At 35.8% G+C, this 15438-nt stretch overlaps 1 protein-coding gene across 5 annotated transcripts in view; it reads left to right on the forward strand.

The window, feature by feature from the left end:
* arhgef9b (Cdc42 guanine nucleotide exchange factor (GEF) 9b) overlaps window positions 1–15438 on the forward strand; it is a 104218-nt gene that overhangs the window by 63277 nt on the left and 25503 nt on the right. For all 5 annotated transcript variants that reach the window (XM_056472000.1, XM_056472001.1, XM_056472004.1 and 2 more), the window contains 3 exons: window positions 7083–7283; window positions 10785–10964; window positions 14235–14467. In XM_056472000.1, coding sequence (XP_056327975.1) covers window positions 7083–7283; window positions 10785–10964; window positions 14235–14467 — 614 coding nt within the window. The remainder of the gene's footprint in view (window positions 1–7082; window positions 7284–10784; window positions 10965–14234; window positions 14468–15438) is intronic.

The following is a 15438-nucleotide window of genomic DNA, read 5'->3' on the forward strand; positions in this document are numbered from 1 at the left end:
AGGCGTGATGATGTGACACATGTTAAAAGGTATCTTTTCCATGTTAAAAGGATTTTTTGTCCAAATAAGCCATAATGGCGTTGCACAAAATTTCTACTTTAGAAAAAAAAAAAAAAGTTGACAGAGGTTTTGTAATATAATACTAACAGCGGAGCATTAATTAAATGCATATTTTCCGTGGAGCGATCTATTTGAGGTAGCCTAATATTTTTATTTGACGTAAGAAATAAAACATGATTGGACAAACAGCCTATGCCAGTTCTTAAAAAGGATTCAGTCAGTGTTTTCGTTTTGTAATCTAAATTTGTCATTTAAGTGCAAAAGATCTGGAGCAGGATTTATGTTATTCTTTTTGTTTAGATTATTCTGTTTTTCTATGCTGCTGAAAACACTGCAGGAGCATGAAGATGCTCTGTTGTGTTCTGTTTGCTGTTCACATGTTAAAATAAATCAGTGTTTTAAAATGCAATATTTAACGTGCCACACAAAATAGCCACGTCATTTATTTAAAATTAAATAATATTTTATTATTATTCTGGTAACGGTTAATATTCGGTTAATGAGCGGCGGTTGTTGGTTGGCAAAATTAACCGAAACGAGCATCCCCATCCCAAGCATAATACAGTTTCTATAGTTCTGGTGACAAACTTAAATAATAACTTCTTAAGTAAAAAATAAAATTGATGTGATCTGTTGTGGTCCAGCTTATAAATAAATAAATAATAAATAAATAAATAAATAAATAAATAAATAAATAAATAAATAAATAAATAAATACAGTTGAGGTCAGAATTATTAGCCCCCCTTTGATTTTTTTCTTCTTTTTAAATATTTCCCAAATGTTTAATAAAGCAAGGAAATTTTCACAGTATGTCTGATAATATTTTTTCTTCTGGAGAAAGTATTTTTTGTTTTATTTTGGGTAGAATAAAAGCAGTTTAAAAAAATTTAAATCCAATTTAAGGTCAAAATTAATAGCCCCTTTAAGCTAATTTTTTTTTTGATTGTCTACAGAGCAAACCATCGTTATACAATAACTTGCCTAATTACTCTAACCTGCCTAGTTAACCTAATTAACCTTGTTAAGCCTTTAAATGTCACTTTAAGCTGTATAGAAGTGTCTTGAAAAATATCTAGTCAAATATTATTTACTGTCATCATGGCAAAGATAAAATAAATCAGAGATTAGAAATGAGTTATAAACTATCATGTTTAGAAATATGTTGAAAAAATTCTTCTCTCCGTTAAACAGAAATTGGGGGAAAAAATAAACAGGGGGCTATTAATACTGACTTCAACTATATTTATTTATTTATTTATTTATTTATTTATTTATTTATTTATTTATATTTTTTAAATGTTTAAATAGTTGCATCTCAGTCAAATATTGTCCTCTCCTTTTAAATTATGCAGTTTTGGAAAGCTTATTTATATCATTATATAATTATTAGCATTCAGATAATGCATAAATCCAAAAATATACATGTATGACTGGTTTTGTACAGTTCTGTGGTTTTGGTCACATTTATTTTGAGTATTACTAAAAAAGTGTAAACTTTACTCTTATCCCTTGTGTAGACCTACTCAGTATAGGCTACATGTTGCACAAAACCACAAAACAATTTGGCACAGACAATAGAGAGACTCAAAAAAAAAAACATATGCCTATATCTACTAAACAGGGTTAATTAGCATAGTTCGCTAAAAGCCCAGATGGAATTTGAAAGTTCTGCCAGTGACCTACCGACAGTGCGTGAATTAAATAACACAGTTGCTTCAAAGAGGTGCAAATTAGGCCACAAACAAGCAGAGCTGGTGACGTTAAGATGCCTGAAATCTGTGAACAACATGGGTGCAAAATTGGTTAGATGTTGTTTTTGGGGAAATTAAATAAAGGCACAAACACCAGTAAACTAGACGGAAATTGGGGTCCAATTTAGGCAAAATAATGCCTCATGTCTGTACATTCCAGTATATCATTACGATATTCTTCATGAATAAACATGAGGTATTCCTGTATGTCAATGTACCAACAAATTACATATGCAAATGTAGTGTCAAATATAACGTTTTCAATGGCGGTTGTGCTTGTTTAGAGTCAAATGTGGATGTTGACACAATAATATTTCATGTAAAGACCAAGGGCTCTATTTTACCAATGTAGGAACATGGGTAAACCGAATTCACTTTTGCTATTTTAAGGATGGGAAAAACAGTCTTTGTGCCAGGTGCATGGCCTAAAAGGGTTGCCCTTATTCTTTTAATCCATTAAGTGTGTTTTTTTGGACATAACTTGTATTGAACCAATCTCCCATTCCCTTTAAGAGTCAGTTGCATCACACCATGGCACATTTGCTAATTATTTGGCATATTTTGTAAGTGGAAATACTGAATGCTTCACTAGCGTGAAAATGGTGAAAGACCATCTTGAGAGCGAGCCTCCTCCATTCGATCTCTTTCTTTCGACCATTGATTCAGAAAACTGTGGTGGATGCATTCCACTGAAGGCATCCATTGTATATTTAATTTTAAAATTTCGTTTGTTAAGCACAAAGATTTAATTAACACTATTTGTAAAGTAAGTTCTAATTTACAGCAAACTAATAAATGAACAATGAAGTCTGCTCAAAAAACTGTTATCTCCAAACACACTTCATATAGTGCATCCGAAAGTACTCAAAGTGCTTCACTTTTTTCCACCTTTTTTATGCAACCCAGGATCATTCTGAGAACGTAGTTCCGGGGACGTTTCTGGAGACCGCGAAATACGTCCCGGGAGGTACGTATTTTTGCAGTTTTTGTTTTCGCGAATCCGCAAGAGGCCGCTGTGCGCGCTTTTTGCCCTCGCCGTTCTCGCGTAAACCCGCTGGAGGCCGCTGTCGAACGACCTTCCGGCTGTCTGCCTGGATGACAGAATAATTGACCGTGCGACCGGCCAATCGGCTGACCCACCCTCCTCCGTCCCTAAACCCAACCAACGACGATTCACAAAAGCCGTCCATAAAAAGAAAAGCCCTCGTCTGATTTTTACCACGTTTTCGGATTTTGACCACATTCCTACCCTGTGACGAACTTGTTCGCTTCATTTTTTGGATTTTGTTTTTGTTTTCTTACCTGATTTCTGGAACCGCTCTTCCCCGGACTCGAACCCGGTCATCGTCGTCGTGGTCAGCCCCTCTTTGCGCCTCGAGTCCGCCAGAGTACACGAAGAGCTAACCGGACAAACTGGTTGCAGCGGGAAAGCCCTCCACACGGAGGCGAGCGGCCGGCTGTCCGGCCGGCAAGCGCCGAAAGGAACGGCATCACACCGCCCCCCCAGCGTTCGCTTAAAAAAATGAAATGCAGCCGTACGTACCCCCGGCTACGTATTTCGCGGTCTCCAGAAACGTACACGGGACTACGACTACGAATGAGCCTGGGTTGTTTTTATGTTACAGCTTATATACAGCTTATGTTACTTATTGCAAAATGGATTAAATTCATTTATTTCCTCAAAATTCTACACACAATACCCCATAATGACAATGTGGAAAAAAGGTTATTTGAAATTGTTGCAAATTTATTAAAAATAAAAAACCTGAAAAATCACATGTACATCAGTATTCACAGCCTTTGTCGTGAAGCTCTAAATTGAGCTCAGGTACATTCTGTTTCCACTGATCATTCTTTAGATGTTTCAGCAGCTTAATTGGAGTTCACCTGTGGTAAATTCAGTTGATTGGACATGATTTGAAAAGGCATACCCCTGTCTATGTAAGGTCTCAGGGTCAGTGCATGTCAAAGCACAAACCAAACATGAAGACAAAGGAATTGTCTGTAGACCTCCAAGACAGGATTGTCTCGAGGCACAAGGCTGGGGAAGGTTACAGAAAAAATTCTGCTGCTCCAAAAGTTCCAATGAGCACAGTGGCCTCTATCATCCGCAAGTGGAAGATGTTTGGAACCATCAGGACTCTTCCTAGAGCTGGCCGGCCATCTAAGCTGAGCGATTGGGGGAGAAAGGCCTTAGTCAGGGAGGTGATCAATAACGCGATGGTCAATCTGTCTGAGCTGTGGAGAGAGGAGAACCTTACAGAGGGACAATCATCTGTACAGCAATCCACCAATCAGGCCTGTATGGTAGAGTGGCCAGATGGAACCCACTCCCGCCTGGAATTTGCCAAAAGGCATCTGAAGGACTCCCAGACCATTAGAAACAAAATTCTCTGGTCTGATGAGACTAAAATTGAACTCTTTGGAGTGAATGCCAGGCGTTACGGTTGGAGAAAACCAGGCACCACATGGTGGTGGCAGCATCATGCTATGGGGATGTTTTTCAGCAGCAGGAACTGGAAGACTAGTCAGGATAGAGGGAAAGATGAATGCTGCAATGTACAGAGACATCCTGAATGAAAACCAGCTTCAGAGTGCTCTTGACCTCAGACTGGGGCGACGGTTCTTCTTCCAGCAGGACAATGACCCAAACACACTGCCAAAACATCAATGGAGTGGCTTCACAACAACTTGGTTGAATGTCCTTGAGTGGCCCAGCTAGAGCCCAGACCTAAATCCTATTGAATGTCTCTGGAGAGATCTGAAAATGGCTGTACACTGTCACTTCCCATTCAACCCGATAGAGCTTAAGAGGGACTGCAAAGAGGAATGGGCAAAAATTCCCAAAGACAGGTGTGCCAAACTTGTGGCATCATATTCTAAAAGACTTAAGGCTGTAATTGCTGCCAAAGGTGCATCAACAAAGTATTGAGCAAAGGCTGTGAATACTGATGTACATGTGATTTTTCAGGTTTTTTATTTTTAATAAATTTGTAACAATTTCAAAAAATCTTCTTTCACATTGTCATTATGGGGTATTGTATGTAGAATTTTGAGAAAATAAAAGAATTTAATCCATTTTGGAATAAGGCTGTAACAAAAAAATGTGGAAAAAGTGAAGTGCTATGAATACTTTCCGGATGCACTGTATTCCTATCGCCCTAAACTGTGACAAATCTAAACAAAAATGATAAAAACAAATATAAATATGCATATAATAAATACTACTACTAATAATAACACTAAAGAAATATATAATTGTCATGAATAAACTTACTTACATTTTTCATATTTAATGATAATTGTGTACTGCTGCACATCCCTGTGTGTGTAATAAGCAATGTTTATGCATGCTTTCAACCTGCATAGACGCGTAACTAATGGCCTCTTTAAATAACAGATACATAGTGTGTGTATTAAACAGTGTTTCTGACCTGCATAGGCACATAACACTACACTCTAAAAACATTGCGTTATTTATTTAACCCAGTGGTTGAGTTAAACATATTTGGTGATTTGTTGGGTTATTTTTAACCTTTATTAGGTTATTTATTAATAACTCAACCAGTTGAGTTAAATATGTGGTGCTTTATTGGGTCATTTTTAACCCTTATTTGGCTGTTTTTTACTAACTCAACAAGTTGTGTTAAAATTTTGAATTTCAACAGTCAACTGATTTAACTGACTCAAAACAGCTGTATTAATATGCGTGCACAATGTTTTTGCGCTATAAAGTTTATTTAAGATCTAACGCAATAATATTGTTGTTTTTTTTATCAAATTACCTCTCTGTGTCGTGTTTTTTATATGCATTTCACCATCCAAGGCCACCTTTTAGAAGCGTTTGGATGTGGTTAAAATGTATTGTACATTGTAGATACTGAGTGAAGCCTGCTGCAGCTGTTGGATGGTCTCTACAGCACACAGCTCCATATTCTGCTCCATCAACACATGATTTTCTGCTTGCACAGTTTAGAACTGTCTGGACTTTGTTCTGTTTCTTCATTGTTTGTGATTCTTGATTTATTTTTAACAAAAGTGTCTGCAACTTAAATGTAATGGAAATAAAGCATTTTCAATATTTTTGAAAACTGTATAATAAATATTTACACAGCCATAATTCTAAAATTAATAGTAAAAGTAGCAATAGTAAGACCAGAATTGAAAAAATAACATTAAATCAAAATAACCTAATGCATTGGGTTAAAATATATAACCCAATGCATTGGGTTAAAATAACCTATAGTTGGGTTATATGTTGGTGTATTTTTAACCCAATTATTTTAACAGAGTAGCAATCTCTTTAAATAACAAATAAAAACCCTGCACTAATGGTGCGGTCTAATTCAGTTGCCTTAAAATAGCAACGCACCAACAATGTGCCTTAACACACCTTCTTTTCAGACCAGCACACCCATGAGCACGCAAATGGCCACATATGCATTTTTTACATTTAGTGCAAAATGTGAAAATGAAACCTGCGCCGGTCTGAAACTAGCAAAAAAAACTTTAATCGCACATGGCGCTGCATTTCACTGGGTGTATGGTAAAAAGACTATCACAAACTTTAGTAAATCACCTTGAAATTTGATTAGAGTATTCTTCTCCTAAACATTTTGTGTCTGAATGGTAATAGGCACTAAGTTCAGCCTTGAAAATAACTGTGTCCTTGCCTTTTTATTACTAAAATAAATCCTGACGATCATTTTTAAAGCCAAAGAGGGACTGCCATAAGTATTTAGTCAGTCTTGCCAAAAATGTCATAATGTAACTTTTTAAAAATACGATCCTGTATTGAGCCAAATGTGCAATTTACTTCAATTACTGGTTTGACTTCCATTCCCCTTCACCAGCCTGAATCTGATCTGTAAACTGTCCAATAAATATAACCTAATATAAGTATTGACTGTAAAAAAATTAAAAATGAGATTGTTATTCTTATTGTATGGTAAATATTGTAAATATATCCCACTATTAGATTTCAATACCCCATTAACACATGAAAATTCAGGCTGAACTGCACTACTTTGTTCTTCATATGTCATGAAACAATGCAATGTGAGCCCCAGACCCACATTTTAGATTATATGGCCAGCTGTCTTTGGTAGAACTCAATGGCGAAATTAATTTGTATTTGTTTGTACTATATGGAATCTTTCATAGTATACACATCCTGCATCTTTATCCCAGTGAGAATTAGGGATCTCATTTAAAAAATGCAGAACTTGGAGATATAACAAGGTTTTTTATCTTTGTTTCTTTCCTACCAGTTATGGGTTAACCAGGAAAACATCGCCACCGAATCCGCTGAGGGTGCCAGCGAGGTGCAGAACGGACACACTGACCCAAGCAACGGCTGCCTGTGCATTGGCCAACCGCTGCAGAATCGAGATCAGATGAGGGCTAATGTTATCAATGAGATCATGAGTACTGAGCGTCACTACATCAAACACCTGAAGGACATATGTGAGGTACAGCTGCATTCATCAGATTCTGTTGGTGCCACGGAATATATTAAGTTAATTTGGAAATTGAAAAAAGTTGTAATAATTCAACAATTTACTGTAATTTAACTGATAGGAATCTTGCACATTTTCAGATCATAAATGAATGTAGATATTTTTAATGAATCCCAAGTTTAAAACTTTTGTTTGAATGTTGTGTGTTAATGATGATATGATGATATGAGTTGGTGGTTTTTGTTTTTTACTGCTGCGATGTTTATTTTTTACTACAGTATGTTATAAGCTGATAATTATTTTTACTTAATTTAAATGGTCACGGATTATTGTATTGTAATAAAAACAAATATATAAGTTATAAGACAAAATTAATAGTTGTCCTCTGAAATTGTACATATTTTTCAAATATTTCGCATGTTATATTTAATAGAGCAAGGTCATTGTTTATCGTATTTTTATAATTTTTTTTATATTTTACATATTTTTTTAAAAACTGCTAATTTAAATATTATTATCCTTATTACAGTCACCACGAAAGCTAAATACAATTTTTATATATATATATACACTAAAGCACTCGCACTGCTACTCGTGTCATATTGCTCACGTATATATATATATATATATATATATATATATATATATTAATATACGTATATATATTAATATATGTGAGCAATATCACACGAGTAGCAGTGCGAGTGACTTAATGTCCCACCGGTGAAGATATACAGCCATATCGCACTACTACTCATGTGATATTGCATTTATACAAAAGTTTGACGACATAATTGTGTATATAAAAAACTAAATCAAACATGGAGAGTCTCAAAAACCCTTTTGTTTGAGAAACTACTTCTTCCACCATTCATTCACATCGGCAGCTGATGTCAGAACACTACTTGCTACTTCACAAACGTCACTTTAGAGCTAGAATTAGAATGATTCTGTAGCATAATATCTAAAACGATAACAAAACAGGTGATTTTGCTCACATATTAAGATTATAAGGCTGAACAACATGAAATGCCATCAGTCTACTGAGATTTCCCAGTATTTCTCTGTTGCAATTGGGAGATCACAATAATTAACCCCGAAAAAAGCCAAAGCAAAGCAAATACTAGCAGGTTACTATGGTGTAAAAACAGCACAACAACATACAAAAGAGAGAGCTTGACTTAGAATGTCATTTACATGTTCTGTAATGCTTTGTTCAGCTGTAGTTAGCAAATGCTGTCTTTCTCTCCATAATGTATTATGCTGTCGCTGTCATCATCTTGTGCTGGAACGTCAACCGTCTTTGCTCTGCTCAGTATCCAATCCAATCCAATTCACCTTTATTTGTATAGCGCTTTTACAATGTAGATTGTGTCAAAGCAGCTTCACATAGAAGATCATAGTAAATGGAAACAGTGTCAGTTCAGTTTTCAGTGTTTAAGTTCAGTTCAGTTTAGTTCAGTTGAGTGTGGTTTACTAATCACTACTGAGAGTCCAAACACAGAAGAGCAAATCCATTGATGCGCAGCTCTACAGATCCCGAACCATGCAAGCCAGTGGCGACAGCGGCGAGGAAAAAACTTAGCGAAAGTGAAGAATTAAAAAACCTTGAGAGAAATCAGGCTCAATTGAGCACAAACAATTCACCTATAGCCAAACGTCTTGTGCTAGAACTGCAGCCTAGGAGCTGGAGAAGCTGGACTCAGTTTCTCCAGGCTCCAGTATGATAGGCTAATGGCCGCCAACGCGCTGAATTTTGGAAATTATGAATTTCTGAATATTTCAAATAGGCACGGTCCTTATAAATAAACTGCATAGTTGCAATTTAAACAACTACATTACAACCTAAAAAAAAAGCCTCAAAAGTACATTATGTTGTCTAACAGCTACAATATTTGTCAAACTGTAGTTCTCTGCTTGCCACTCATGTAGGCAGAGTAATACACAAGGGTGAAGAGGCTTTACGAGTGCTGATATTACTTTAATATCTCACGACTATCAGCCTATCAGATTCAAGAACCGGGCAGAACTGTTGTATATATGTGTGTGTATATATATATATATATATATATATATATATATATATATACATTCAAGTCAGAATTATTAGCCTCCCTTTGATTATTATTTTTTTCTTTCTTAAATATTTCCCAAATGATGTTTGACAGAGCAGGGAAATTTTCAACGTAAGTCTGATAATATTTTTTTTCTTCTGGAGAAAGTCTTATTTGTTTATTTCAGCTAGAATAAAAGCAGTTTTTAATTTATTATGAACCATTTAAAGGTCAAAATTATTAGCCACTTTAGGCTGTATTTTTTCGATAGTCTACAGAACAAACCATCGTTATACAATAACTTGCCTAATTACCATAACCTGCCTAGTTAACCTAATTAACCTAGTTAAACCTTTAAATGTCACTTTAAGCTGTATAGAAATGTCTTGAAAAATATCTAGTCAAATATTATTTACTGTCATCATGACAAAGATAAAATAAATCAGCTATTAGAGATGAGTTATGAAAACTATTATGTTTAGAAATATGTTGAGAAAATCTTAATCTCTTAATCTCTGTTAAACAGAAATTGGGGGAAAGTAAACAGGGGGCTAATGATTCAGGGGGGCTAATAATTCTGACTTCAGCTGTATATATAATAGTTCTTGTAAAAAATGTATCTGTTCACTTCATTATTTTATAAAAACGAATATGCCCTCATAATCTTTAATCAAATGCTATAACCTTTCCTCCCTCTAATAACGTCCCTCAAAGTGAGTGGTCTTGACAAACCACCTGTAGAAACACTCTTTTCTCTATATGCACCGGACATTTTACTTAAACTCCGTCTTACAAGTACTCAATAAGAAAATAAATGTTTACTTGTGAATGTACCACAAATCATGTTGCACTACTTGTTTTCTTCACTTCTAAATACCTCTTTTGCACAATATCTTGGACAATATTGTTCCTTCTTATGTAAAACTACTTGTATAGTCTGTCTTAGGTTATGTGTATAGTTAAGTATTTATAGTATAGTAGTATAGTTAGTAGTTAGTATAGTTAGATTACCGCTCTAGTATGCTAGTTATGTAAAGGCTAAAATAGCTCAAAATTAAATTACTGGAGTTATTATAAATTAGTAATTAAAAATGTTATATTATGTTTAAAAATGTGTTAAAAAATTCTCTATTATACAGCACTTGGGAAATATTTTAAAAAGAATTCAAATTTTACTCAAGAGAGCTAATCATTTTCTCTTCATCTGTACAAGTAAACAAACTGTTCTAGCTTGACACACAAGAACAAGCGTCATTGGCTGTCATGAGTTAAACAATCATGAGCTTCTGCAGATTTAATGAGCTCTGTGTATTATCACAAAAATGAAAACCGTCTATCATATAAAGGGATCGTGTCTCTTTTAGAAGTTTTAGATTAAACCACTCCATTATTACAGATTTATGTGACATGATCATCTGAAGTTTCCAGAGAGCTAGACTGAAAGTGTTTCTCTCTGTAGGGCTACTTAAGGCAGTGCCGAAAGAGGATCGACATGTTCAATGATGACCAGCTAAAAGTGATTTTTGGAAACATTGAGGATATCTACAGATTTCAAATGGGATTCGTGCGGGACTTGGAGAAACAGTACAATATTGAGGAACCCCATCTCAGCGAAATTGGACCATGTTTTCTGGAACATGTAAGTACATTGTACAAAATCAATAAATTCATGGAGATTGAGATTTATACTACAACTGAAAGTTGAATAAATACGCTTTTCACTGTTGTGTGGTTTGTTAGGATTGGATACATTTGGATCCTGAGGATTAAAAAAATAACATTGAGAATAAAGTTGTTCAAAACCAGTTTTTGGACTTGTTCTGCATATTACTAATCAAAAATTGAGTTTTGATATATTTATGGTAGAACATTTACTAAATATCTTTATGGAACCTGATCTTTAGTTACCATCATAATGATTTTAGGCATAATTTATCATTTTACTATGTATTCTGGGCTATTTTCACAAATAAACCATTTAACTTAAAGGGCTAGTTTTCCCAAAAATGTAAAATTACCGCTATTTATTTACGATTTACGCCCATGTGTTTCCAAACCTTTTGGAGTTTCATTAGTCTGTTGAACTCAAAAGAAGATAGTTTGAAGAAAGCTGACAAGCCTGTAACCATTGAGATCTATAGTAGGATAAACAAATACTATGGAAGTCAATGGTTACAGCTTTCTATAAACTTCTATAATCTTCTTTTATGTTCAACAGAATAAAGAAACTCATAAATATTTGGAAGCACTTTACAGTTTGAGTATATTTTGAGTAAATTTTGAGGGAAAAGTCTTGGAACAAGTGAAGGGAGTTTCATTTCATTTCGAATTTTATGTTTGCTTGAACTATCCCTTTAAGACTGGTTTTGTGGTACAGGCAGGGGCGTAGTAAGTGGGGGGAAGCATGACAGACAGAGAACCCTGTAAATTTAGGGGCCCATCGATGGGTTGCAGGGGACACAGCGATATACTCCCCCACCCCAGCTGATGCCCCCCGTTAGTTTGCTAATGTTTTACTTATCATCTTCAGAGATTGCTAACATTTCACTTATGACCACCCTCCATTCCCCACTTGCTCTTCTCTTCGGAGAGATCACTAATGTTTCACTCATCACCCCCCTCTGCCTTCAAATTTTTTCCCGGGGGCCTTCGTGGAATTGTTGTCCATAGGGCCCAAAATTTCTGGCTACGTCCCTGGGTCCAGGGTCACATTAGATTTTTTTTTTACATCATATACTTTCTTTATTTCCCAAACAACCACGTAACTCACGGCTGAACTATCACAGTACGATGGATCGTTTGGGTAAAGAATGATGCAGTGATGAGTGTTTCCCAAAACTGTAGTTTCTCCGTTGCAGATCCATTGTATGAACCACGCTAGTTATATCGTAAAACGCCCATAATGGCGCTCTAAACAGGGTGGAGTAACAACTTCTTTGAAATTAAATACAATATTAGTTTTGATAAAAACATGCACTTGTTTTCATGCTAATTGAAATATATGTAAACGACACATATACTGTAGGGCAGGGGTAGGGAACCTATGGCTCGGGAGCCACATTTGGCTCTTTGACCAAAAATATGTGGCTCTCCAGCTGCCTCTCTTCAATAACATTTCAAAATATTTAAAACAGTTTCCTATTGAAAATACAATTACAATTCCCTTTATATCATATTTTCTTTAGCAAAATGAATAGGAACTCGGTTTACAATAAAAGGACGTTTCAACCAATGCGCATATGTGGTGCTGTGGTTTAACTTGAATCGCAACAATAAAGGGCAAGTTATATTTCTTACATTTCTGTGGTACATTTCTAAGGTAACTTACATTATACGGTAACCTTATGCATGTATATTCAAACATTCATGAGTGGCAAAGGCAAAAAGAAAAAAAATCTGTAAATTGTCATTTCTTAATACATAGTGATGCGTCATACTTGTTTATTTTTGAGTTGTGCATGGACATAAATAAAGGTTTTGTTTATAAAAAAATTAAGGTTTTGTTATATACACACACCCTATATGGCTCTTTAAAAAATGCATTTGATAAAAACGATCTGAAATGGCTCTTTGCTGAAAAAAGGTTCCTGACCCCTGCTGTAGGGCCTGTTTCCTTTTCATAACATTGCTAAAACATAAAACCACTTAGCTAACACGAATTCTAATCACATATATAAATCACATAAATCGTTAATGGTTATAATTTACAGTAGGCTATTTATCAAGAAATGAAAAAAAAATCCTACTTAATAATAATAATTAATAATTATTATAATTATAATTTTTATAATAATAATTATTATTATTATTATTAAATTTGATATTTTTTCAGACGACACTGTGGCGCAGTAGGTAGTGTTGTTGCCTCACAACAAGAAGGTCACTGGTTCGAGCCTCGGCTGGGTCAGTTGGCGTTTTTTTGTGAAGTTTGCATGTTCTCCCCGCGTTCGCGTGGGTTTCCTCCGGCTGCTTCGGTTTCCCCCACAGTCCAAAGATATGCGGTACAGGTGAATTGGGTAGGCTAAATTGTCTGTAGTATATGTGTGTGTGAATGAGTGTGTATGGATGTTTTCCAGAGATGGGTTGCAGCTGGAAGGGCATCCGCTTCATAAAAACATATGCTGGATAAGTTGGCGGTTCATTCCGCTGTGGCGACCCCAGATTGATAAAGGGACTAAGCCGAAAAGAAAATGAATGGATATTTTTTCATTACTTAAAAAGTCTACTTTTACAATTTGATACATTCAAACCACTGCAGAAATATTCTAACCAACAGGCCCGTGTCATATACAACACAGATACTTAATAAATAACCTATTATAAATTAAAAGCATTAATGCATGCTGTATATTTTGTTTTCACAAGCTTTGGAGACTTAATTTAAATTCCACTTTTAATTAATATGTTACCTATAGCTTTCGTCATGAGCCACGGCTGTGTTCAAAATGGCATAAGTTTTCAAAATGCACTACGCAGGGAACGCAATTGTCAATATGATGATCTCTAAAACAGAACTGTAAAAATACTTTGAAAGCAAATTACACCTAAGAGAGATTACTTTATTCCCAGTTTAGATGTTGAAATGTTCGAAATGAATAGGGAATAGGGGGATAACGGGGAATAGAACACAACCAGGAACTATGCTTCTAAATACAGCTCCGGAGTTGTAGTTGCAAGCATACAAATTTGCGACGCAGTTTGCGAAGGTTCGTTGGAATGGTGTATTTGGGAAATGCCAATGAACTGTGTTTGTAACGACGGAACTTGTGACCTTAGTTGGCTAATGATAGTTTTTGGAAACGCCCCACTAATTAATAGTAGTTGTGTATTCCCTTGTATTAGCTATTCAGACCTTTGAAATGACTCCTGAAAACCCACAAAGCAACTTTTTTATCTCTTTTTAATACAGCAAGATGGTTTCTGGATCTATTCCGAGTATTGCAACAACCATCTAGATGCCTGCATGGAGCTCTCCAAGCTGATGAAGGATGGACGCTATCAGCACTTTTTTGAAGCCTGTCGTCTCCTCCAGCAGATGATTGACATTGCCATTGATGGCTTCCTCCTCACGCCTGTGCAGAAGATATGCAAATATCCTCTACAGCTTGCAGAGTTACTCAAGTACACGGCACAGGAGCATAGGTAACACACACATATATACAAAACACATTGCCTTGAGATCTGAGGATTATGTTCAGGCCAAAGCAGAATGTCACACGTGCTTTCAGTCAAATAGCCTTCTGGCATTATAATTTTGTGAATATCTGGAAATATCTGGATTTTGAATGTGTACTGATATCAATTTAATTCACAGTTACTGTACAGACAAACACAATCTGACTAAACTAACATTCATATTTTGTCGTATACATACATTCATAACAATGTAACCCCTTAACCCCGTCACTGTGAGGGGTAGGGTAAGGTGAGCCCATTAAAAAGCATTGGATGCAGCACAGATTGCATTGCACCAGGGGCCTCATGTATCAATGTGGCATACGCACAAAAGCGTACACCAGATTTCACGCTCACGTTTGGATTTACTCACAATGAAATGAACGTGAGAATGTGCGTTGGTCCACGCCAACTTCATGTCTGGCATTACCTTGGCATGTACATGCATTTCTTGTGTGTGTTTGTTTTATTTCCGTTGGCGACTCCTAGAGGCAATTGTGTTAAATTGCACACTACAAAGTATCTTTGAGCCGTGCAATGCCAGCTGTATGGGATGGGATCATCCGCATGTCTAGCAGGTATATTAGGTTTCCATACCATACAGTTGACCAGCCAAACATTAAAGCGCAATTTGCAGCGATCGACGGTTTTCTCAGTGTAATCGGAGCACATTGCTATAAAGGCGCCATCAGAAGACGAATTTGCATACGGGAATCAGAAACATTTCCATTCAATAAATGTGCAAATAATATGTGATGCTCAAATGTGCTTAACACAATACACACACCTATTAATGATTCCTACTTGTCTTCCTCGTGATGAAGAGTAGGCAATATCTGATATGAAATGGGGAAAAAAGAAGATTGAGTTTATCAGATGCTGGATTTAAACCGAGTTCATGATTGATAGTGTCAAAACACGCTGCCATGCGCCTTACG

Source organism: Danio aesculapii, chromosome 14 (genome assembly GCF_903798145.1).
Source record: "Danio aesculapii chromosome 14, fDanAes4.1, whole genome shotgun sequence".
Classification (NCBI taxonomy): Eukaryota; Metazoa; Chordata; class Actinopteri; order Cypriniformes; family Danionidae; genus Danio; species Danio aesculapii.